General features: G+C 37.1%; 1 protein-coding gene across 7 annotated transcripts in view; it reads left to right on the top strand.

Annotated features, from left to right (window-relative positions):
• The window catches only part of npnta (nephronectin a), a 67,107-nt gene extending 41,085 nt beyond the window's left edge, over positions 1-26,022 (top strand). For 4 of the 7 annotated variants that reach the window (XM_058385569.1, XM_058385570.1, XM_058385571.1 and 1 more), the window contains 9 exons: positions 2,222-2,341; positions 8,062-8,181; positions 9,846-9,980; positions 12,926-13,051; positions 17,105-17,539; positions 21,667-21,756; positions 23,313-23,411; positions 24,174-24,433; positions 25,127-26,022. In XM_058385569.1, the coding sequence (XP_058241552.1) occupies positions 2,222-2,341; positions 8,062-8,181; positions 9,846-9,980; positions 12,926-13,051; positions 17,105-17,539; positions 21,667-21,756; positions 23,313-23,411; positions 24,174-24,433; positions 25,127-25,237 (1,496 nt within the window). In that variant the 3' untranslated portion in view covers positions 25,238-26,022. The remainder of the gene's footprint in view (positions 1-2,221; positions 2,342-8,061; positions 8,182-9,845; positions 9,981-12,925; positions 13,052-17,104; positions 17,540-21,666; positions 21,757-23,312; positions 23,412-24,173; positions 24,434-25,126) is intronic. The other 3 variants (XM_058385573.1, XM_058385575.1, XM_058385576.1) reach the window with 1 other exon arrangement.
• The last annotated feature ends 1,620 nt before the right edge of the window (positions 26,023-27,642 follow it).

Genomic DNA, 27,642 nt, shown 5'->3' with positions numbered 1-27,642 from the left:
TACGCAGTTATAAATACTTAATAACAACACAAAATACATTTTATTCATTTATAGTGTAGAACTTTTGCATATCGACTCGTCACATAGGTTATAGCCCTGATAAACAGTCAGTGTGACGTGATAAAGAAATTCAATGCTGGACATGGACACAACAAAAACAGGGAGAATTGAAACATACTAAATCTTACAAAGTGCTCACACTGGAGATAAAAACCTTCCATAAATCTCCTTCCAGAAAACTTGCTTATGCTAACTATGCTCTTTCTTAGTTAAACAACACATTTTTAATTCATGTATTTATTGACTCTACTGACAGAGCTGCTGATCAGAATGGAGGATTCAACAGTGTTGTGGTATAATTGAAAAATAAATGATTCCCATACTTCCTGAATGGAGTTCTAGCAGTTAATTAACCTGTAGTCTGATTAATTTGCCAACTGCGCCTCCATTTCACTTCATTACTACATCCTAATAAGTCACGAGCATGTGGCATCGAACAGCCCTGATGATATCTACTAGAATTGACTGTCTACACTGGCTTTTCAGCCTGCTATAATTTACACCCTCAATTACTTGATAAGTGAAGTCTATTTGGGGGGAAAAAAAAAAGATTGAAATAATTGTGTGTAGAGCGAGATGGAGGATTTCTGACTGCTGTCCAGATTTTGACTTCTCTGACATTGTGTAAGTTTTGGAAGCTTGTCAAGTGTCAGAAACAAGAAAGTTTGGTAGAAAGTAAAGTATAGTAAGACCAATAATAATAAGAAAAAACCATGGGGGTCAGAAAAATGTCAGGTGGTCTGATCAAAACGTCTTGTTTTCACCTGACCTCAATATTATTGTTATAAAATATCTGGCATTTCGAAGGCATTGGCATGTTGCAGATATTCAAAGCTGCCTGGAATCTCAAATAACTTTTTGACATACTGTGTGTTGTTTTCTTATTTTAAGGAAATACAACAGAGACTGAATGATTTATTTATTTTTTTTTAAATTTTGACGATTCAGATTTTTTAGGTAAAAAGTCGACGTGTCAATGTAGGGGTGCTTCTTGTTGTTTTTCCACCTTATATGAAAATATATGAATCTAGACGTTACATACAATACAGATATTTTGAAATATTTCAACTTCAAAATGTAGCCTTCTTAGAAGACTGGACAGCGATCTTGTGAGCACAAACATTTGCCATATAGTGTGTCTTAAAATCAATAAACTATTTTACATATTTACATGAAAGTGTGAATCAGAACCTTGACCAGTTTTGCTTCGTTCCCCAAACATCCTAAAGCATTTTTTTTGTCTGGAAACACATTTTGAATGCACAAAGTGTCAAAGTGTGAAAACCGTGGCTGTAAATCTACCTGGAGGAGTGAAAATACACCCGTACGGTAAGATGAACATTTTTCTCCTGATGGTGCCCTAGCAGTGACCTCACATTAGCGCTGTTTATGCAGTCAACAACATTAGCACATTTGTCTGTTTAAATCGGGGGCACCTGTCAGAAGTCTATGCCACAAAATACGTTCCGGGAATAACTCTAAAAGCTAAAGATGGCGCCATTCTCTCCGTGCTGGGCCATACTCAGGCTAATCATACGCCTGCCAGCGGGATCTGTTTCAGTGTGGGGGTAAATTAGACTCCATGAACAGAAAACCTGTAGTTATAGCTTACAGTGTGAGGAGGAAAGTGATACACAGTTGACCCCCTTGCTGTAGTCCATGACTGAGAATGGAGTCGCTTTTCACCTCCATGCACGTGGGCTGGAATTCTTTGTATTCTTGTCATGCACGCACCGGGCTGGCGGCCTATGATTAATTTCCGGGCTCTGTTGACATTTCTCTGTGCTTTCCGAGCGTTTTGGCAGGTGCTAGACTCCAGGCAATCTATCTAATCTGAACTCGACATATCACAGTGTCTAATAATATTTTTGAAAAGGTCAGAGGTTGCTGGCATTTAACATCACAGAGACGTCCGAGCAAAAACACAGTGTCTATATGTAAGTGTTGGTGATGATGGAATGCCTTTATTGGAAGGTAATAACCAGGAAGAGATTCTTGAAGGTGGGCTTGTTAAGACACAGGTCCTCATTGCTCCCTCACAGCTTTAAGGGGATTGACCTTTGAACTGTGACCGCTGGCTAATTCTCCGCACCACAGACGCACACATCACAAGGTATTCTGTCTGGATGCCTTAACTCATCTTTCTCTCTCTTTCCTGCAGATCTGAACGAGTGTGGCCTGAAGCCTCGACCCTGTAAACACAGGTGCATGAACACATACGGCAGCTACAAGTGCTACTGCCTCAACGGCTACATGCTTCAGCCTGACGGGACCTGCGGAAGTGAGTCGTGCTTTGCTTTTGCTCATTTAGCCCTCGGCCATCCAGCTGGCATGTTGCTCCACTTTCACGCACTAACACCACCACCGAACAGCGCACTCGCTAGTCATGCGTGCTCGCAGTCGCAGATGGAAATGGCATGGCGTTAAGGCTGAACACTAATGAGCAGATGCTGTTTTTGCGCTACACAGATTTAACTTCATGCACAGATGTCTGATGCATGTAAATTCGCCAGCAAATTCATCAATGCAGCTTAATTAACAAGCTCAAGGGCCAGCAGTAAAAATGAAAAAAAAAAAAGGCCAGTTCTGGTGTTAGGGACTGTCAAACTGACGGAAATGGAAATGGAAGGAAGAAAGTATGGAAATGAGAATTTTCCCAAAGCTTTACTAATACACCACACGTTTCCTGTTATGATCTTTGGACAAAGGAACCAGTCCAAAGTTACTAGCTTCTTAAGAAACGTTTTATTTTCAGGATTTTTGAACTGACCGTAAAATGTTACCGCTAAACATTTTGCCGTCAGGATCTAATTGTCTAATCTAATAGAGATCCAGGATATTTGATATTGAATTGGTGTCTTGTAAGCTTCAGTCTGTATAACCTATTATTTTCCTCACAAACAAGATTCTTAACCCTTTTTAATTCAATTCAATTTTATTTATAGAGCGCTTTTACACTAGCTTTTCATTCTGCCAGTGACATTTTTCATCAGTATAAACAAATGAATTATTTTCTGGCTGTGAGTCGGATATAAAAATGAGTCATGTTGGTTTTCAGTGTGAGATGTTTGTTTTTCCCTCTGTTGGATAACCTTACACCGAATTTTAGTGGTTGAAGATGACGGCTTTACATTTTTAGATCCTTATGAACAAGCACTTGGGGCAGCTCAGAGAGCAGAAATGGGTTTGATATCACTGTTTACTTTGTGTGAAAATCCTAGCTGTTTTTTGGGGGGATACTTTTATAAATATATTGTCCCTAATAGGCTAAAACAGAAATCCTTATGAAAAACTACTTTTTAAAGTGCTGAGTGTCTCCTTTAATCAGCACTGTGGAGTGTGCCATGACAAAGAAATTCAATACTGAATATAATCACCCCCTAAAACAGGTGCATATTACATTTTTGGTAAAAAATAATTCGATTAAATAATTGGGTCAGGATTATATACCAAAAGTTTTTACCTCCTAAGTCGTTGAACCATTGGGATGTTTTTATATATCACATGGAAAATGCATTTCTAAAAATGACAAACTGTTATAAAAACCTGGAACCCAGAATAATAACTAATATTTTCTACATTTTTTAATTTTAACAAGGTCCCTACATTGTACCGACTATTTAGAATTGTATGCATGGTCATTTCTCTGCCATGTAAAGTATTTTTCTGTCACTATATGTACTTTTCCCTTTCTATTGCATGCTACTATGATTACATTTTTTTTCCTCCAGAGAGATTTTTTTGTCTGTGTGTGTGTGTGTAATATATATTTTTTTAATATTCCCGGCAGTCACCCTATCAGCTTGGGGCATGGTTAGCCCCTGTAGAGGGCTTTACAGTGACTCAAATGAAAAATGAGTGAGTAAGAGAAAATAAGGGAGAAAGAGAGAAGAGTGAACTTCAACCCTAGCAGTAAATCCTGATTCTTCTAGCTGGCCCTGAGCTATTCTCCCTGTGCTGAGAAGGCTGTGCCTGTGCTTGCCTCGTGTTAACCACTGAAAAGGTTCAATATTTCTCTTTCTTTCAGACGCCCCACACTATTGCAAGCATGCTCGTATCATTGCATTTATCAAAGAGTACAGCAGGGAATTTTTTTTTAGAGGGGGAGGTCAGTTTTTTGGGATATTTCTCTGCAGGTCTTTTTAAATGATTCATATCCTTGTTTCTTCAGGCACTCCAGATGTTTCTGAAGTGGATATAATTAATGGTTAAGGGTTTTGATGAAAGTTTTAGATATTGTCGCATTTTAAAACTCATGACTAAACATCAGGATATAGGATGTGACATCAAGGATTTTTCCGATCGACTTCATTTTCCAGAACATATATGCAACGTAAATGATGGTAGATTTGATATTTGATATCTGATAATGATTCCTGCTTGTCTTTTTAAAAACAGATGCAGATTGTTGACAGTTTAAAAGGAAAATCAGTCAGAAGTGTAATTTAGAAAAGCCAGAAAAGGTGTACTAAAGGACTGAGCTCTATTCTTTTTAAAGATATTTTTGTTGATATTCTTTCACCTGATGATGATGATGATGATGATGATGGGGAAAATCAATCACATTGCTCCAAAATCTCCCACAGATGTTCTATCAGGTTGAGATGTTTTGACTGTAAAGGCCATAAAATATGATTTATATATCCGCGGTGAGTTATTATGCGCTCTGTAGCACATGCTTTAGGATAGAAATGTTTCATTTAATGATAGGATAAAGATGATGATGTTGATGATGATGATGATGATGATGATCAGTGTACAACTATGTAGCGCTGCAATGTAAAAAGACTGAAGTGACAAATTAAAGGAAAAGCCGACATGGTTTGGTTGATATGGAGCCACACTACATTAAGTTTTCCTTTAATTTGTCAGCAGTCGCTTTGTCCCTTCAGTCTCTTCAATTTCCCCACGAAAGCTGATAGTATAGCATCAGCAGAGCTGGGCTAGGGATGATGGAAGGACATTGATTCCTTCTAATTTGCATAATCATGTTTCTGTCCTTGCATTCCTCATGAGAGTAAATGTCTAGAGATGCTCATAGGCTCTTTTCATAGATAGTAGATTATTTTTAATATCTCGACATATTTAAAGGCTTAACTCATCCCCCGGAGTCTTGATGTCTTCACATCAACCTTTATTTTGTCAAATTTTGACATTCCCCACATCTAATACTAAATAAGATTTATCTGTCAAAGTTTTTTGTGTATATAGCTGTTGTGTTCGGGACTGAATAATGCCACTACCTTTTACAATATGACAGAAAGCTGAAGAACTGCTCTGTGTTTTTAGGCTCTAAATGATCCATTTGTAGTCCTGCTCAAATCTTTAATAGCTCCTCATATTTGGCTGGTAGGCATAATAAGCAATTTCATTTCCCTGTTATTTTGGAAAGAGCAGGTTGAACCCATAGATAACCTCATAGTGGTGCGAGTAGAGAATGAAGCGGCTGGGTTTTTTTTCCCCCCTCTCAGCGCATTGTTGGAGATGGTGAGGTAATAATACGAGGTTATCTTCTCCACTAGTCTTTTGCCTCAGGGTCAGAAAGACCCACTTACAGAGTTCAGTCCTCTCAGACGGCGGCTCTAAGAAAAGCCGAACCACGAAGCCACCATTCTCTAGCCTTTAGATAGGAACCTGTGCATACGTTATGTTTGCTTTCTCGCTCATGTTTCTGATTTTTATTCAAGCCTGAAGCATTATTGATTCGATTTGCACATCATACTAACCATCACTGTTCGAGTTACTACACTCCTGCGTACTGAAATGCTGCTAATGCGCTGTGATTTGAAAGAATTTCAATGAAAACAAGAGAAGGTGCTTTAATTCTCTAATAACAGTGGGGTTTAGAAACCTCTGTGAACATCTAAAATAATGAAATGAAATGTAATTATACCGTACAGCCCCAGAAAGCAGACCGTATCTTTAAACCACATCATTTTATTTGGTTTTCTTTTAATCTAGCACACATTTTCTATTTTTTCTTTTCTTAAGACTTGATACAATCCTTATGCATTACAATCAGATTAGCTGCTTTGAAAACATGCTTATTATGGAAACATTACACTTCAACCTGTTCACCATGGAAAACACACTCCTTTTATTTATAACCACACTGATAGAAAAAAATTTAATATTTACAAAGTTGAATTAAAAAAAAAACAAACAATTTATTTTAATTTGATTTCAGTATGGCTAAAATGAGTAAATCTTTTTATTTCTCCAGATGTGGCTAATGTTTGTGCTGGAAAAAAATATTATAATTTTTTTATTATTATATTTTTCATTATCTATTATTCGCAAATTTGCTCAATTTTGGGTTTTTTTTTTAGCTTTTTTTTATTTACCATTCCCTCTAGGATTTTTTTGTTTGTTTTATTTTGAATTTTATTAGCTTTATTTTATTATGTGAATATTGCCATAAATGCTTGAATTTGCTGCGTTTTTTTAATATATTTATTATTAAATTTTATTATGGAAAGCTACTTGAATTGGTGAAATTGCAAGCACAGGATTCTTCTTTTAAACTGCCAGTGAAGACCCATATGTAGTTACTCTATATTCATGTTCAAAACACTTGAATTGAAGAGGGTTTTGGCAGAATGTGTGTTGTGATGACATCAGACGATGAGTCTCGGGCCAAATCTTGCAGAAAATCTGTGGTAATTTTGAGAAATTGATCTCTGAATCTTACAGAGTTTGCTTGATTTTGTGTTTGTTTCTGTGAGCAGAAAAATAAAAAAGTGAGAATCACAGAGGTTCTAAATATTAGGTTTATAGCTTCCACAAGGTCCTACAGTTTATGCCTCCTGTCTATATGTGTATCCTACCCTACCTTCTGCCCTGAGTCTCTTGAGATAGACTTCAGGTTTCCTGCATCCCAGTAGACAATGGATGGATGGATGAACGGATGGATGGATGGATGGGGGGATGAATGGGTGGATGGACAGACAGACAGATGGATGGATGGATGGATGGATGGATGGATGGATGGATGGATGGGTTAATAGATGGATGGATAGATACTATAGATGTTTGAATAATGGATAGATGGATGGATGGATGGATGGATGTAGGGATGGATAATTGGATGGATGGATGGATGTAGGGATGGATGGCTGGGTGGATGGGTGGATAGATGGATGGATAGATACTATAGATGTTTGAATAATGGTTAGATGGATGGATGGGTGGATGGTTGTAGGGATGGATAATTGGATGGATGGATGGATGGATGGGTGGGTGGATGGTTGGATGGATGGGTGGATAGATGGAAGGATAGATGCTATAGATGTTTGAATAATGGTTAGATAGATAGATGGAAGGATAGATACTATAGATGTTTGAATAATGGTTGGATGGGTGGATGGGTGGATGGATGGGTGGGTGGATGGATGGGTGGATGGGTGGGTGGATGGATGGGTGGGTGGATGGTTGGGTGGATGGATGGTTGGATGGATGTAGGGATGGATGGATGGATGGATGGATGGTTGGATGGATGTAGAGATGGATGTAGGGATGGATGGATGGATGGATGGATGGATGTAGGGATGGATGTAGGGATGGATGGATGGATGGATGGATGGTTGGATGGATGTAGAGATGGATGTAGGGATGGATGGATGGATGGATGGATGTAGGGATGGATGGATGGATGTCGAGATGTATGGATGGATGTATGGATGGAGCTATAGATGTTAGGTTAGGATGTTAGGTTCATAGCTATAGAACAAAATCAAAGAACACCGAACATGTCACTGCTGATTGACTACCACTGATGTAAGTCAGATCTCTGCTTGAACTAACGATGGAATGTTTTTTTTGTCTTTAATGAAAGGTAAGGTCTTGATAAATATCTAAATCCTTCTGAATGTATGTGAAACAGAATCCAGTCCTGATCTGGTCTCGGTCCGTACATCCTCTCTCTTGATGTTTATAAAGTTAACTGCAGTGATCATGTCTTCTTCTTTTCTTTCCCTTCTTTTGTGTGTGTGTGTGTCTCAGATGCACGGACATGCAGTATGGCTAACTGCCAGTACGGCTGTGAGGTGATGAAAGGAGAGGTTCGGTGCCAGTGTCCATCTCCCGGCCTACAGCTCGCCCCAGATGGCAGGACATGCGTGGGTACGGCTGCTCGCTGTGAGCCAAACAAACTCTGCTACTTTCCTCTGAAATCAAAAGCACAAAGAAGCACAACATCGAGATACTTTGCCTTTGCCTCCTTCTCCCTCTGGCGTCTTTTTTAACTCTGATTTGTAGCTTGCTAATCAAACGCAGGAGTCTTTTGTTGCCTTTCTTGTTCTTTTCGACGCTTGCGGTGAAAGATGACAGAGTTTTCAAATTCAAATAGCTGCAAATAAGCACACAGATTCTCTTGAAGCGCTGTGCTCCTGTGGTATTCCTGCAGCAGCTCTTGACAACCACACAATGAGCTCTTTTTCTTTACCCCTCCGATGCTCTAATTACAGTGCAAGTGCTTGGAGATTGCATAGTGGCATTCGTTAATGGCCATATTAATGCCCTTCTGCAGGTGCAGAGCCGTTAAAGCGGTTCACGTCCCTTTCCTCTTCGCTGAGACATGTCTCCCTGCACAACAGTAAATCACAGACGGGAATGGGAACAAATTGTAGCACTTAACCTGTGTCCCCTTTTAAATATATGCTTCTGTAACAGGGGATGAGCTCAATTTTTCAGTCCGGCCTTCCTTTTTTTTTTTTTTTTTTTTTATTCCCCTGGTCCACTTTTTAGCCGGTGCGAGAGCGAGAGAGGAGGAGTGGTGTCTCGAACACGAGGCCATCAATCACAAAAGGGCTGTGGATGGTGTTTCTGAGGCACAGGTGTTGCAGTGTTGTAATATTATAGGATTTTAGGAGAGTATTTTACAAGCCCTAGGGACAGACGTCGAGATGTTGAGACATAAACCAGACGAGAGGGCAAAGGTGCCGGAAACCGCCGTCATATCCACGGAGTCGTAACTTTATAGTACATCATTAGGTCGTCGCCTTATAAAATGCGGTTACAACGACGGGATGGTCTAGCATTAAAATACTCCAGGCATCAGTCACTGCCGGGAGACGAGCATCCGCTGTATGACAACGGGAATGAAGAGCCTTTTGATTTACGATTCCCAACAGTCTATTTTTTTTACCCCAGCAGATTTTCGGAATGACTAATAGCGTCATCTGACGTGTTTTGTTCCTCGTCTGACTGAGCAATCAATCAAATGTGTTTGTCTGAAAAAAGAGGAGGTAAAAGGAAATGATCCTAATTGCGTGATTATGGAATCAAATGTTGCTCAGGCAAGCTGAAACTCCAGCACAGAGTGTTTTGGACAAGGAAAGAAATGATTGATGAGGCATTGTTGCCTCTCTCTCTCTCTCTCTCTCTCTCTCTCTTTCTCTTTCTCTCTCTCTCTCTCTCTCTGTTTTCTGTTTCTTTTTGTCATACTCTCTCTCTCTCTCTCTCTCTCTCTCTCTATTTCACACACACACACACTCTGAATCAGCACACAGCATTCTTCACTTCTACACCCAAGCGTGAAATATCCCAGCCAGTGTTTATTCTGCATTACCCTATGCATAAATTCTATTCTTGTGAAAATGAAGGATGAGGTATGTGAAATGTATTCCTGACCATCCACACAGACTGATCCTCTGAAGCTTTCTATCTAGATTAGTCTGTAATCCACCAATCCATCCAGTCTGGGGAAGCAAAAGCAGTCAGAACAAGAGGGAGGATATAAAAAAAAATTTCTAAAAGGATGATGCAACGGGCTGCTTGTTTTTCAGACGTGGACGAGTGCGCCACGGGCCGCGGCGTTTGCCCTCGCTTCCGCAAGTGCGTCAACACTTTCGGGAGTTACATCTGCAAGTGTCATGACGGCTTTGACCTGCAGTACATCAATGGCAAATACCAGTGTATAGGTAAGATCAAGGACACAAGTCTGCTGTCAGAAATAAAATATTGAACATGGATGAGGTTTTAAATATATATATGTGTGTGTGTGTGTGTGTGTGTGTGTGTGTGGACTGTATGTGCATGAGGACTATAAATGGAGCGTGAAAACACAAATAGTTCTAGTGCATGTTATACCTAAAGTGACATTTATTTATTTATTTATTTATATTTTTAATGGAATTCATTTATAGCGATTTCTAGGAATTTTTCCAGGAAAAAATAAATAAATTAAATCCACACAGGACCTGTTTGTTTCTTGAACTACGAGATCCTAACATGTAATTGAAGTCTGAATGAAGTTTTTCCTTGAATTTCTGCCTCAAGCCTTGTCCCAGTTACATCTTGTCCTTCCCTAACATCACCCAGAATGGCCGAGGAAGAATGGACACACTTGGAGCCATGCTGTTATACGGCTTTTATAAGGGCTGAATGGATTACTTTATTTCTTAAAGAACATCACCATTTTTTTTTTTTTTAGCCATTTATAGTTATTTTTAATGTTGTTAAAAAGTAATTAGTTTCACACAGCTAATTCATTTTATATAATTGGGAACTAATTAGATCAGTTGTATAACAACTGTAAGCCGTCATTCCATAAAGTTTACATTTACAGCATTTACAATCATAGAATTTTGCAGACTCGCTTATTCAGCTTACATTTATCTCATGAATGTAACAGAGCAGCTGAGAAAGAAAGAAAGAAAGAAAGAAAGAAAGAAAGAAAGAAAGAAAGAAAGAAAGAAAGAAAGAAAGAAAGAAAAGAAATAGAGTGAGAGGGAGAAATAGAGAGAGAGAGAGAGAGAGAGAGAGAGAGAGAGGAACTTACATTTATCTCATGAATGTAACAGAGCAGTTGAGAAAGAAAGAAAGAAAGAAAGAAAGAAAGAAAGAAAGAAAGAAAGAAAGAAAGAAAGAAAGAAAGAAAGAAAGAAAGAAAGAAAGAAAGAAAGAAAGAAAAGAAATAGAGTGAGAGGGAGAAATAGAGAGAGAGAGAGAGAGAGAGAGAGAGGAACTTACATTTATCTCATGAATGTAACAGAGCAGTTGAGAAAGAAAGAAAGAAAGAAAGAAAGAAAGAAATCTAAACTAGAAAGAAAGAAAGAAAGAAAGAAAGAAAGAAAGAAAGAAAGAAAGAAAGAAAGAAAGAAAGAAAGAAAGAAAGAAAGAATTAAATCTAAACTAGAAAGTAAGAAAGAAACAAACAAATAAACAAACACAAACAAAAACATGGCTACTTGTCATGTTAGGTAGAAGCCACTAACTTCTCCACCCTGAAGACTCTCCTGTGGAGGAAAACATTAAAGTTACAGCCTTCTACACAGAACTGACCCTGGAGACTCCTTCATTTAATCCATAAATATTAAATAATCATCTCCATGCAGAAAGTTATTGACATGTTTTCATGGTTAAATAACAATAAACTCTTGTTTATTTATTGTTCTACTTAGAATATGTGGTGGCCATCATAAAGGTCCGCATGAAATGGCTGTTACTGTAGAAGTGTTAACTTATTAGAATGAGTAAATGAATATAAAACTCTAATTTGACTAGCGGTCATCACTATAGTACAGAAAATGAATCAGTACCTTCTGACCAATCAGGATTAAGTGCTGTGGTGTAATTAAGTTTGACATAGCTGAACACTATCACTAACGCCATGGGCTTGCCATCATGGACAACTGCAGCCTTTATATATGAACCATCACCGTTATTTATTTATTCATTTGTTTGTTTGTTTAGCTTATTTATGTGTTAGTTTATTTGTTTATTTACTTAAAAACATTAAATATTATTATTAGTTATTATACAATAACAACAGCAACAGCAATATTATTATTATTAATAATAATAATCATGTATTTGTTCATTTTATTAATTTATTTATTTTAAATAAAAGTGATGACCATATTATTATTATTATTATTATTATTATTATTATAGTTGTTGTTGTTGTTAATAATAATAATAATAATTATAATAATAATAATAATGATGATGATGATGATGATGTAAAAGTAATAGGGCTGTAAAAGTAATGCAAATGAAGGTTCATTAACAGCTACAATAAATATAGATGTTTTAGCTGTTTTTATTTTCAATCAATGAGGGACGGAGCCTAATAAGTCATGATCTGGATTATAGTTTATCTTCTAGATTCAAATAATGCCAAAAAAGTTTCCTCATTACATTAGCCTCAAAGGTCTGGAAACTAAAGAAGGAGCTGTCAGACATGGTCTTAGGTCTTTGCTGATTTATTGGGTTTAGTACAATGAGACAGTTGTGTTCATTTATTTTTTCCCATTTTATTTGTAGAAGCTTTGCATAATAGCGCATTCTGTTTAAATACACTGCTACTGTATTACAAACTGGGTCCTGGGTTTTGTGAAGAGATTATAGCAGATCACAACAGCAGACGGCCTGAAGGAGACAGCAAACTGCAACATCTCCAGTGTTGATGTTGATGAACTCTTACGTCGTTTGTCCAGATGGACATAAATGAATCCTGTAAACTCTTCCGATTTTTGTTGTGTACTTTAGGCATTTAGAATATCTCGAGATGGCCTTATTTTAATCTGTAACAGTTACTTTTTTTCAGAGAAACTTTATTTAGATTCCATTTCTCATTGTTTACATTACAATTCTATACATTCTACAAATCTATTCATTTAATGATCCAGTTTTAGTCGTTTCCTCCGGTCAGACAGACAGCTACAATACACTGGGGATCTTACTGATTATAATAAAGATTTAAGTGCTTATTAGGACAAATTATATTTCAGCCTATTTGCCCAAATCAATCGTAAATGCACGTCTTCTATTAGCATTAACATTTAATAAGGCGTAAGGTTGTGTGTTTGCTTGTACATGCTGCATCTCTGAGGGTAAAAGCCTGCTGATGTAATTCTTTCAGATGTGGATGAATGTTCGACTGGACAACACCAGTGTAGCGCACACTCCACCTGCTACAACACACCGGGCTCCTTCAAGTGCAAGTGCAAGGACGGTTTCCGAGGAGGCACGGGTCACGAGTGCAAACGTGAGTATGGAGCAGATGGAAACGTTACACCACTCGGCTCATTAGCACAGTCTTTGTGGTCTTAGATATTCTACACATAGTTTGAAATCATCCCTACATCTACAGCAAAAATACTGTCATCTTTTTCCGATATTAAATAAAAAAAACAAATATATGAAAATGATCTGCGATGGACTGGCAACCTGTCCAGGGTGTACCCCTGCTTTTTGCCCAACATGCACTGGGATAGGCTCCAGCAGACCCCCGTGACCCTAATTACGAATAAAGCGGGTATAGACAATGGATGGAGGGATGGATGAAAATGACAAAATATGAAACACTGTACTGTCCAATCAGATTAAAGAAATAGTAGCACTGTGATATCATTTGGTGCCTACCTCAACCAGACAAATAAATTGTTGATTTTAAACCAAATATGGCACAAAAAAATGTAAGAAAAAAAGTAGCAACTACTATGAATCAAATATAAATAGAAAAAAGGAAAAAAATTTAAAAAGCTGTTCTGACTTAAAATTACACACATGAACTGAACAGTAAAAAATCTGAAAAAATGTGACAAATAAAAAATATATAATTATTAAAACAAATAATTATTATGACAATTAGATAATAATTAATATAACAAATAATAATATTTAATAAATAAATACATAATAATAAATAATTAAATATAATTATTAAAATAAATATATTAAAATTTTCAGTGTAATGGCTGAATCTTTAAAAAAAATCTTAAAAACTATAAGATAAAGTTATCAAGTAATACATACAAGCATTACGAAAACACCTAAAAGAACTCCTTTAAAGAAAATATGCCGTTTTTTTTACTATAAACATTTGACATCAAATTTTTTGATTGAAATATCTTTCTAATTAGAGATTGGAAGGGAACATTTATGAATGCAGGATATCTGAAAGCTAAAGTATGGAAAGAAAAGTAAATAGATATAGAAAAGTAATGAAATTCTATTGGTATAATTATTAAAAAATATATCATAGAAAAGTGATACAAAGTGATTGGAAAGTGGGCGGGGCTTAAAGGCTTCATCAAAGTTCTTAAGTTCTGGATATGAAACGAAATGAAACAGCATTTCGTATTATTATATTGAGGATAAAAACAATATCCTTTATTTTAAATTAGTAGTCTTAGGAGAAGGACATTTTAGGATAAGGACAGCATTTTATAAAACGTTTATACCTGGAGTGTCTTGTCTTGAGTTGGAATACAAGGCTTATTCAGGTATACATGTGTTTTCTTACATATAACGTACGATTCAGTGCTTTAATCGAATCATCCACAATTCAACATCACTCCTTCCTTTGTTCTTCAGTGTGATTAGTATTTTTTAGAGTTTCTCCTGTTTCTCCTTAGGCCGGGGAAACAGGGAGGGTATTGATTGCTGGTAGTCAGTGTTGGACAAGTTTAACATAGTCTTGCTTTCATGCACTGTGTATTGAACATGGGCTGATAGGGAGTGTGAACAGATGTGTTTTCTATGTTTGAGGGGAAAAAACAAATGGGTTTTGTGTAGCGAATTATAGATCTGAAACACAAATGCAGTTACATTTATATACTACATGGCCATAAAATATGTGGACACCTGAGTATTGACTGAATAACCTCTTATTTCTAAACCACGGCCATTTATATTGAGTGATTTCCCTTTTTGCTGTTTTAAAAAGCGCCACTCTTCTGGGAAGACTTTCCACTCGATGTTCAAGCCTCAAGAACTTTAGTGAGATGTTGTATGAGAAGTTCAGGGGTTCAGTCAGTGTTCTAGTTCATCCCAAAGATGATCAGTTTTCAAATCCTCACCCCACTGAGGTCATACCTGAGTACACCTTGAGGAACACTGTCATGCTGGAACAGCTCAGGACCTCTTATTTCCAGTGTAGGAAAACTGTAATATTACATCAGACAAAGGCACTTTAGACAGTTGTGTGCTTCAAACTTTGTGCTAACAGTTTGGGGGAAATCCTGCATATGGACATGAACGTCAGATTTCAATATACAGCATATTGTTGGTTACACAGTAGTTCCTGTATTTTATCAGAATCTGAATTTCTGTAGATAAACCTGTTATCTTGCTACATCCTGAAATAAATCCTTAAGCACAGTGTTACTCTGAATCTGATTATACTTTAAATTAGAAGATGAAGCAGCCTTTATTTTTTTGTCACATATACATTACAGCACTATGAAATTCTTCCTTCGCATATCACAGCTGAGGAAGTTCAGGTCAGAGCGTAGGGGCAGCTATGATGCAGCACCCCTGGAGCAGAGAGGATTAAGGGCTGTGCTCAGATGCCTAGCAGTGGCAGCTTGGCAATGCTGGGGGTTGAACCCTGACCTTCTGATCAACAAATCAGAGCCTTAACTACTTTAGCCACCACAAATTATATGGCTGTAAGGTCAAGTATTTGGATATATAGTCTATTTATTCATCTATTTATATCTATTCATATCAGTTCGGCCAACATCCTTCTTATTAGGGCACTGAGATACTTTGATATATTATACATTACTCAACATCTCTAAGAGTCATTGCTGTAAAGGTAAATAAAAAAAAGCCCACTTTGATCAGAAATAGTGTAATATACTTCGTCCTTTGATTGTTTTGAGAAAATTGTCTTTGCTCAGCATACAGATCAGATACAGAGCTGCGTGGTACTTTCATGTGAACCCAGATAGTTTTCCATCCTTCAGACATTCACATTGCATTTTAATTACGTTTCTTGAGATTATTGATTCATTTCAGAAATATACCAAGTGAGTCTTTTTATTCTATTGTGTATCAATCATCTGCTCCATTTACTGTTAATTCAGCTCAGCTTTTCAGCACTAACAGGCCAAAAATGACATTTTTTAAAACCTAACAATCACACTACTTCACAAATGCACGCTCATACACACACTTATGCCGTGGTGTCTGTTGTCACACACTGAAAAGCTACAGAGGATTTATTGGCTCTTTATTGTTCAGTCAGGCATAAAAACATGTAAGGACTTAATCCCCTAGAATGCAAGGTGCATTTCTAACAGCACAGGACACTAAACACATCAAACATGAACGTTAATATCCATCTGTCAGTTTGTCGTGTGTAATGACAGACAGAGACAAGCTCCGTGTTTAGTATTCGGTGGCCTCATTTGCATGAAAAGGTCTTAAAAAGCTGTGCTCGTTGGTACACCGCCCACCGCTCAGTGCAAACAGAGGAAAAGTAAATGAATTATTGCCATAACAGGAGGTTAAACTGTCAGATTCATTTGTTTTTCAATGAGAAATGATTCATCGTTAAGCCAACTTGTGGGAACATTGCCATTTAAGTAACAGCCCTTATTCTATTTACGCTATAATGAAAGATGTCAAGCATGAACAAAATTCCCAAATCCAATAACTGCTCCCTGTTCTTTATGAAATGTATGTATCATCAGGAGACATTTCCCTGAGATTGTATATAAAGTACAAATACTCACTTGTTTCTCATTATATATTACATATCACTGTGGTTTATGTGTGGAAATAATATAGAAAATATATTATGCAGTGAAAATCTGATCATTTAATTACAGCAAAAGTGTTCAAATGTATTTTACCAGAAGCCCAAAAATGGAATGCAGAGGAAAAAATAAATCTTTCACTGAAAGACAACAGAATCATTTAATATTAGACATGTGGCAATAAAACAATCCATTTGCTTCTACTGATTGAAAATATCATGCTGGTTTCCATTTCTTCAGTGGAATGGAATGCCAATGCAATAGTTAAAGGGTTAAAGCTCATATACTATATACTACATGGTACCAAAGTTTGTGTTGCCATAGATTTTGAACAAGAAATAAAAAACAACCTCTATTTTACAAAACTAGATCTATATCTATATCTACAAAACTACAAAAAACTTTAAATCCATCTGATAACATGAAAATAAAATCTGCAATAATTCAATCCAATCCAATCCAATCCAATATTTTAATATACTGTATATAAAAATTAAAATAGCATGGCTCATGATATATATATATATTTTTCTTTGATGAATACACTTTAGCCATCCCCAAAGTGATCATCGACCCTCCCCAACCCGGAAAGATCCCACCTGGGAACAACAACAGGATTCCAGATACAGACGAAAAGAGAACCACTACCACTGCTCGACCACCAGTGACGTCCAAGAGGATCTCCCCGAGCACGACACCACCCTCCAAAATACCTTTACCACCCAAGAAAATCATCCCAACACCCAAGAAGCCAATCATCCCAACCCGTAAACCTCCTACACTTTCTCCCAGACCCCCTGTTGTAGTTACCCAAAAGCCCCATGTCACACCTCACCGTCCCACTGCCGCCACCACCACCAAAGCCCCAGCTCCAACACCAAGGGTGCCAGTTGTACCCTCTCGCAGGACTCCTGCCCCTTCAGATACTCCTCTGGACAACAACATCCATAAGGACAACAACGAAAAACAGAGAGGGGACGTTCACAGTAAGTGAACTTCTGAGTTAAAATTCTATTTCTATCTGACTGTCATCCTTTTTATACTCATTTCAAGTGTCCTTCAAGGGTCCTTTGATTCATCACGTCCTAAAATCGTACTTTGAAACTCTTTCTGAAAGGAAAAAAACTTCTAGCTGGGTTCTACATACAACCTCTAAGAGTTCCAGTTTCCAGATGGACAACTAGTAAACACTTAAGGGTTTTGGGTTTTGTTTCCTTAAAGTGCACCGTATACTTACTGCACTCTGTAGTTCCATACTCTGTTAAGTAACCTAAAAGGTTTTTTGGATTGTTCCCAGTATACCTAAAATTAAGTTATTTGGAAAACTGTTGACCATCCAAAAAAAAAATCTTCAAAGACCTTTTTCTGAGAACATAGCCGAAACCACAGCCTGTGCACTATATAGTGCCCTTTTAAGATATTGTCCAAAGGTGTATTTAGGTATTGTTGAAAAGTGTTGCACAGAATACTTAAACACCCTAAAGCCTAAAGATTTCTTTTAAATGGTTAGTTTTTGAGAAGGAACCATTGGCAGTTTTGTAGAACTTTACAACAGGGTGTATAATCAGGGTGGATTTGAAATCCCTTATGCTAAAACTCATAACAAAAAAACGTAGTTTCCAAAAAAACGTAGTGTCCAAATACGTCTCCTGTTGACATAAAGTGCACTTTGCAGCATGAACATGACCTGCATAGTGAATCAGGTGTTATTTTGTGATAGAGATATAGAAAATTTCAGTGATAAACAAACCACATGTATTCTGTTTCTATATATTAGTGCACTAGGTATTGCTGTCCAAGCTCTCTAAATCTCTACATCATAGATATTCCATTGAATTTCCATTGATGGTTAAGTTACATATAATTCTTTGGCTGCAAAGCTCTGGATAAGCAACTAACATGACTAAGTGGTGACACTGGTTACTGTTTAAATCTTAACCATTTAGATAAATCTGAAGTTTCGTACTTAATTATTTTTTTCCACTGAAGTACCAGGTTCCATTTTCGATTAGAACGACGATCTTTGTCACACATCATTTGTGAATTTGTTGTGGTGAGAGTAAATCTATCCTTCTCTGTCTATTCATTTTTAAATATTCTTTTTTCATCACCCTTTTCAAAGGTGACCTGATATCTCTAGCCTTGTATCTAGTCTATGGTCTTATTAGCTGCTAAATATTCTGTATAAATGGCCGTGATTGGCTGCAACAGAGCAGTCATGTTGGTCCATGTTTAGAAAACGAGAGTTGGTGGGTTTTTTTTTTTTTTTATATAGTTCACGATCCAAAATGATAATCCCAAAATGATGATGTTAATGTCTATTCATTTGGTGCTTATTTCTCGCAGGCTGATCTAGTGTTTTCTATCAGTGGGGTTCACCAGTAGGGGAAACATCAGTTTTGCTTTGGGAAGGAAAATAACATCTGAAAGCCTGGGCTTCCAGATGGCAAGACCTAATGAGAACAGAAAAACAGCGAGGACTATTACATTACCGGTCAGCATTGCCAAAGCACATCAGTCAATTACCTCATGCTGGAACAAAACCTTTACCCACCGGCTGTAAAAATCTTGTGGCTGAGATGTTAGGCAACGTGAGAAGAAGCTCATTAGAACCACATTTCTGAAATTGATTCGAAACAATAATGATTGAATGAAGCAGTTAGGGCAGCGTAGCTAGCAGCAGCCCTTACACCTGTAGTGCTTTGTAATGACTTTGTCCTCTGTGAGTTTATTTCGTTAATTTATTTATCCGAACTGGAATGAGGGCACGTCTGGGGAATGCGGTGTTCGACTACAAGATAGGGAAGTAATTGAAATCAATGTAGTAATCACAAACTAAGGCTCGGACGCATGGCCTTATCTCCTCGCTGTTATCCTGTTCTATAATTGGCACATACACGGTGCAGGAAAATGTCACCAACCTAGCATCGGGTCCTCGTCACTCTTTTGGGAGAAAATATTGAGAGGGCGACTTGTTTAGCCTTGAGCGAGCGTTTGTCTCCTCTGAGCGCCGTTCTGTTTGGCTTCCCAAATGTTTGCAAGGAATCAAGTGCGATGAATAGAAACAAAGATCAGCAGAGTTAGAGAGTTAAAGGGCAACAAAAGGGCAATGTGAAACCTGGGGAAAAAGCCTGAGGCATGGCACGCAAAGCCTACGTACCACACAATATAATATACTGCTTCACTGCTAGTATGAAACTACTTTTCTGAGGGTTTTTTTAGCCAGAATTCCACTATGTATTAACTAACGAATAAATCATAACCTGTGATAATTAAATAATCACTGATGCAAAGTGGACTTTACCAATATGAATGAATGAATTATGTATTTTTGTATAAAAGTTAAAGGTGAAGTATCTAAGACCTTTTAACTATTTAGTGAATCCAACGCTGAGTCTTCATTCACTTTCATAGTTGGAAGTTCTTAGTTGCAGTAACATATAAAACATGTAAAATTAATCACATTGTTTTATGAAAACCTATGAGGTAATAGTATGCTTTATGTGACTTATATACTGTACATGTCCTCTCTAGCATAAAGCTGTGAAACATCTATAAAGAATCCCAATTCTTGGAAGTGGATTTAACTGTAACTGTTATACAGGAACATGAAATTGGAGACTTCCTCAATCACTGATGTTGAATTGAAAAAAATATTATGAAGCAGCGTTCACTTATTTAAGAAGCTGTGTATAGGAAATGATAAATATAAATATGAAATATATAATGAAAGAAAGAACAGTTATATATATATGTATATATATGTATCACTGTTCTTTCTCTCCATCCTTTCATAAAGGCAGAGTTAGATACATGCTTATAGATGTGGTACTGTATGAAGAAAATATTTTAGTAAACAAACTAAACTGAGTTTTAATGTGATGTGTGTGTTTTAGTGGCTGGTTCACTGAATTTTTGTTGTTGTTGTTGTTGTAGAGGGCAGAGGTGACATTTTACTTCATCTGGTTCTGTTGCCATTTCTGCGGACTTGGAAACGTCTCAAACATATTTAATAAGCAGTCAACGGTTGCCAAGGATCTCTTAACAATAGAGTTTAAGGCTTTTTGGCATTGCATCCAAAGCACCAGCAGAATTAATACAGCATTTACATTTGCTCATTTGACACTTTTATCCAAAGTGACTGAGCAATACATAGATGAAAGATTTTGCTCCCAACAGTGGCAACATGCCAGTTCTGGGATTTGAGCTCACAACCTTTCTTGATCAGTAGCCCAAAGCCTTAACCACTGTGCTTTCACTACCCACTCAATGGTGCCTGATTCTTTACAATATGCTGCCAAAGAGAGTTCTCCCATAGAGGTTCTTTTAGTCAAGTGTTAGGTGAACATTTATAAATAAAATTGCTGGCCCTTTAAAAGCAATGCTGCACTGCTGTTTTTTTTTCTTCTTTTTTCTTTTAATTGGATGCCCGGATAGCAACTGGGTAATGTCTAAACGTTGGCCCACACTTTCCACTTCATTTCACCCACACGGTCCTGTTGAATGATGGTCATTCGACTCCCACATCAGACACACAGTACAACTCTAGCTTGGAGCGACAGTATATTTCAGCTTAGATTAAAAAAAACAACCTAAGCACTGGCTATAATCAGGACATTTTTTGGCCTAAATTCCAAATGCTATATAAACCTTAAATGAGCCAGTGTACCCCGGGGCTGCTTTTTTTGGCCAAGAATCTTCTACTAAACATCAGACAAACAACAGAAAAGTGTTTGCCCTATCGTCAGGATAGTGCATCCGTAGCTGGGAGCCAAAGATAGCAAAATTGGCTGTGCTGTCAGAGAGGGGAGGTTTGGCATACTCTCTCTCTCCTGTCAATCACAGCAACACTAGCCAATCGTGAGCATTTATAAGCTCATGCATGCAGAAGGGGACAGATAGCATTTTTTCCCCTACCCACTCAACCCAACAAAAAACTATCCCCCAGCCTGCCAAAATGTAAATATTTCATTCAAGCTCTAAATGTGTGCATACTGAATGTTGTGATATTGTGCCTGATTGAACCCTGTATCATTTATCTTCTGTGCAGTCAGTCATTATAACAGTACTGTCTCTACAAATCCTGATGTTTCTTCTTTTTTTCCCCCTGTAGTACCTCGGAACAATGGAAATAACAACGTTCTCGTTACTGATTTAGACATCGAACTGGGTAACACCGAAGATGAGCTTAAAGACGACCCAGGTGCAGTACACTTCTTCTATATCTGATATACATCCATGTCTTTACCAGCACGGCTAATTACCAGCAGGGCTCAATTCACTCAATACTGACCCATGAACCTGAGCTTTAAAGATTCATTTCTTAAATCATTCTGTATATGTTTGACAATGTGGTGTCCTGTCTGAATTTTAACCATATACATCATTTAATTGTAATGATTTCTACAAAAATCATATATTTAATTACCTATAAATCATATAATATATTAAGAGGTTAATTATGACAAGGAATTGCATTTTATTATTATTATTATTATTATTATTATTATTATTATTATTATTATCAGTTACAAACACAATAAGTTATGTTTATAATTTGTAATTATATCACAATTGCCAATTACAGTTTGATTTGATTAAATGGAGAAACAATATGACTGAAAAGACTCACTTTTAGTTCTGAAACAATGCAAAATAATGTGTTATTTTGCTATCTAAAACTATTTTTTACTATCTAAAAGTAACTTAATAAAAACAATAACTACAGAGTTTCAATTCTGTAAACAAAATTGAATAGAGGTGCATGTTGGTGACCTGGAGCTATTGTGCCCAACACGCTCTCTAAATATTTTAACTCTGTTGTGTGAATCACAGATAATAATTAATTATCTGTGGGATATGATTTACTTAATAATAATATGAACAGTGAATTATTTTTATAACTTTATTATTTAGTGTTATAGCTTAATTTTAAAAAGTGCAAAGGTTTTGGTTTTGATAAAAGTAAACATTGGTCTTTTTTAATGAATGTTTCTTTAATAAATGTTAAATCCAAGTCTTACAATAATAATAATTATTATTATTTAATTCATAACAGACAATTTCCAAATGTCATCCCAGTACTCTCACTACTATTTATTACATTGAAATTATATTATATTATATTATATTATATTATATTATATTATATTATATTATATTATATTATATTATATTATATTATATTGTATTATATTATACTATATTATTATAAGTAATTTATTATTTATTATTTATTTATTATTATTTAAATATGTTTTGCAGTACAGTGTTGCTTGTATACTTTTGAGATTGTTACAAGTAAGTGATTATGGATTTCATGTATAATCATATTAATATCTAATCATATAATAGCTTATAAATGTTCATAGTTTATTACATAAATGGCTCAAACTCCTTTTATAGTCTAAAACAGTGCTCAGTATGTGTCTGGGAAGTGAGCCCAGGTCGCTATCCACTGTTTTTGCATGCTGTTAGAAGTGAGGTCAGAGGTACGCAAATTGTCTAACGATTTCAGTCTGTATCCTGGCACTCAGTGCTAAAACAGGATCAGTAGTCTGGCATGGACATAGCTTTCATTGGCCTTTTAAAGCTTGCAAATATCCATTTCTCCAACAAACTGATTGTGGTTAGTCTGATGTGTGTGTTTAGAGCTCATCTGACTGCGTCAGTGCTGAGTTCAAAGTTGTGTTTTGTGTTATTTTTTGGAATCCAGCTGCATTTTTGAATTGCTTTGTAATGCTGGCTTTGGTATTTTAGAGGCTGGATTTCTGAGCTGCTCCTTTGATCAGGGTCTTTGTGACTGGATCCAGCACAAAGAGGGAGATGTGCACTGGGAGACGGTACCAGACCCTTCAGGTAACTACTTCACAATAATTGACTCAGCGTTTGACACTGCTCAACTTCAAGAAACTGATGAATAGCTGAATACATTAACCCTTTACATCCCCAAAGATGTCTTGACTCAATTTTTAGCAGCAACTCAAATATATTGAATCATTTCCAGCACAAATCAGCTATATAACTTTAATTTATCAGTTAAAAATGTAGATACAATACTATTTAAAATTTCTTGTCTTACCCACTAAAATATATATTTTTGAACAACCTCCTTTTTTAACCTATAAACATGATGTGGTAGAATAGCAGACTATACCTGCAGCAATATATAAAATATCGATTCAGTTTAAACTGTAAGTAAAGCTATTATCATTACAGTTTATTACTTATGAACGCAAAAGGAAGATTGCGTGGACCCTAACCCTTTTTGAGTATATTACATATTAGAATAATATTCCAGATTAGAAACCTTCCACCCTGCCCTACTGTCAAAGTTGCTGTTGTTGAAAATGAAGCAACACCTTCTGACCAATCAGAATGGAGAATTTAATTGTTGTGGAATTAAACTGTGTTATATTAGCTTTGAATAAATTCAGAAGATTGATGTAGATAATAATCCTAATTAGTGGTTTGGCCAATCATGTTATGTAGCTAAAATATATACATAAAACTGATCAGTGACTCTCTATCCAATTTATTAACAATCCTGCAGAGGAAATGTTTTGCTCCAGGCTTATGTTTGTGTTGTAAGAGCATGGTGTGTGATCGGTTCTCTTTAAGGTGGAAAGTATCTGACCATCTCAGAAGCGTCGGCTAAGAGGAATGGCCGTGGAGCTCAGCTCATTCTTCCCTTGGCGTCTCCCTGGAGCGAGGGTAATCTGTGTCTGGCTTTTCGGCACAAGCTGGCGGGTCACCATGTGGGCATGCTGCAGGTGTTTGTGCAAAAAGGTCGACAGCACAGTCCAGCCGTTTGGGGTCGCACAGGAGGCAGTGGCTGGAGGACGACACAGATCACACTGTGGGGCAACGGCCTTGAGAGTGTGAGTATAACCTTAAGATTACTCTTGTGCTCTCTCTTTGCCGAGTTTTAATTAATCTTATAGCTAAATACAGGAGGCTAGCATTATCCCCTCTGGATCAGGAGTAGCTCAACATCTGGTTAAGATGTTGGATCTGATCGGAAGGTCGTGAGTTCAAATCCCAGCACTGCGAAGATGCTACTTCTGGGCTCTTAAGCAAGGCCCTTAACCTTCAGCTGCTCAGATGTATAATTCAGATAGTTATAAATCTCTCTGGATAATGGCACTGGCCAAATGCTGCAAATGTATTTTAAGAGTAGTGCTAACTAACTAGCACATTATCAATATAAGGATAAATACTGCAATTTAGGTAGCATCTTAATAGGATAAAGATGATTGTGGATGTTCTCAGCCTGATGATTCTACATGTCATGATCTATGATCTCATTTATTATACAGTAGATAAAAACCCAGTGTGTGTCATTGCAACCCAGACAGATGTATAAGGACTAAACTCAAGAGCTCTGTTTAATCCCCAGCTCAGAGAAATTAGATTTCATTTTGGTGTGTACATGAGAACATTGGATCGATGCTGTTATATCTGAGCGGTCTGTATGTGTGTGTGTGTGTGTGTGTGTGTGTGTGTGTGCGCGTGTGTGTGTGTGTGCGTGTGTGTGCGTGTGTGCGTGTGTGTGTGTGTGTGTGTACTTACAGGTGATTGTGAAGGGTGAAAGGCGGAGAGGCCATGCTGGTGAAATGGTGCTTGATGACATCAGTCTGAGGAGAGGGGTTTGTCAGGAAGAGCACAACCTGAGGAGACTCTAACAAACACACACCAGCACAAAGCTCTCTCGCGCAACAATTCGCTTAAGAAACGAAAAGAGGGATCTGCTTTTCTTTGGACTTCCCTCAAGATCATGAGTGTGTCTCCTACAGCAGACAAATCCCCAATGCCTCCAGTAGCTGGATCAAATTGTATATGGAATACAGAAATTCGATCAAACAATAGTTCCAAACAAGGAAAGTGTGCCAATTTCTTTTGTAAATGTCATACACTTTGTATGATTTCCATTGAGACAATAGGAAAAACGGACCCAGCTGTGCCACGGCCACGTTTGCTCTTGAGACTGCCTTTTTAAAGCCTTTTTAAACTAATTAACAAGAGCATTGTGTGCTTAAAAACCTACCCGAGAGACAACGTATTTCCATTGTATTATTGTAAATGTATCCGTGTGTACATATATATAAATATATATAAATATAATATAGATATATTTGGAAAAAGTTGCTTTGCTAGTGCAGAATTACAGTATGTGAATTCTTCAACATGTGTAAGTGATGCAGGGCAATGTTTACACGATCTGATTTCAAGTGTTCCCTTGGTATTATGTATACTGTAAACTACCAGCCAATAAAATTGTTTTCCATTCTATTTTTAAGTGGCTGTATCAGCCATCCTGTATTGGCATATGATACGCGTGTGTACCCTTTAAATCTTACAGTAGGACATGCCGATCTTTTTGACCCGAACTCCCGCTGTCCTCACTTTTGTTTTAGAAAAAAATGATGTCAGTATTTAAAGATTTATGCCAATAAAAATTGTGAATGTACACTTTATATGTCTGTCTTGTGTATTCAAAGAGGCTGTTTGTAAAATGTAGCGCTTCTGATGAATGTGAGGTGAACTGCATTGAACACACCTTCTCTGAGAAAACTGTCACATGAGCAGCGTTTTCAGTTTTTCTCTGGTGGAGGATGGAGGAAACCGGAGAACCCAGAGAAAACCCACGTGGACACTGTGGAACATGTGAAACTCACTCACTGGAAATCAGGCTCAAAGTCAAACCTCAGGAACCTTGATGTGAGGTGACAATACTACCCCCTGTTTAACAAGCATACACTGAGAAAAAGGAATACAGTGGAACCACGGCATACGAACTTAATTCATTCTGGAGGCGAGCTCTTAAGGCGGAAATTTGTATTGCGAAACGAATTTTTCCATAAGAAATAATGTAAATGCAGATAATCCGTTTCAGCCATCCATGCTGGCCGTCTGTACTCTCCGGCGACAAAGCTCGTGCTTGCACCGGCTGCTTTTTTAGCGATTTCTCTCTTTTCCACGGCAAGAGGCTCTCTTTTCTTCTTGTTACCATCCTTGCTCATTTTTTGGGACCCATGGTCCTGTGTTTTCACTAAATCTTGCATAAAATGCAAAAAAAAACCCCACAAACTCTATTGAACAATAAAAATGATATGGAGCGTATGTAAACTGTAAGGCTGCTTACAAAGAACTGACCAGAGCCAAGCATTCCATGTCAAGGATCCTGACAGGAAGTCGTGCCACCAAGCTTGGGCTTAAAATAGAACGGACCACCCACACCACCAATCTGTCAACAAAAAAAACCCACAAGAAAAATCACATAGCTTTTGAACACATGCCGAAGGCAACGCTGGTATCGTGGGTGGAGTTTTTCGAAACAGCTTTCGCTGACTGAAAAGAAATGTGTAAAATTCGTAAACTTGCTTTGGTTGGCTTGACTTGGCTTTCCACTGACGCAAACAAGTTTTAAACGGTTCCCAGATGTACACGAAACTTATCCAGCATTTATTTCGGTTCGTCCGTATTCTAAAAGTTTCTTGCAAAATTTAAGGCGAAAATTCGTAAGGGAGGGCATTCGTATGCCGAGGTTGAACTGTCTGTGGTCAGTCAGAAAAAATATTACATATAGTTTACATAAAAATATTCAGTTTTTCACCAAAATATGAGGTCACTGAAAATTAAACACGTTCCCTAATGATTAGATTGAATGATGTAGAGTGCGTGTGATCAATTCACATAATACACATATTAACAAAATCCAGCTATGCTGTGAAATCTCGTGAGGATGTTGCTGCTGATGGAAAATATGGTATAACTATAGTATTATATTAAAAGGCAATTAAAAGATGCACATTAGAATATAATAATGTGTCTGTTGCAAAACACCACCATTGTGGGGCTGATTCTCAGCTCAGCTTGATATTTCATTTTATTTAGGGGTTAATCAAATAATATTGTATAAATACAATAAAAATAAAAACACAAATACAAATTACGTTAATGTTACTCAGTTCTCAGTTCAGTCGTATGGAATCCGGGTTTTTTTGGTGCAGTTGTAGAATTTTATAACCTACATTCTATATTCACGTTTAAAAGCTAGCTGATAATATATAAATCAAACAAGAGCTAA

This window comes from Hemibagrus wyckioides, linkage group LG03, assembly GCF_019097595.1.
Source record: "Hemibagrus wyckioides isolate EC202008001 linkage group LG03, SWU_Hwy_1.0, whole genome shotgun sequence".
Taxonomy (NCBI): Eukaryota; Metazoa; Chordata; class Actinopteri; order Siluriformes; family Bagridae; genus Hemibagrus; species Hemibagrus wyckioides.
Note: the sequence above shows the minus strand (reverse complement) of the source record. Positions and strands in the feature narration are given on the sequence as shown.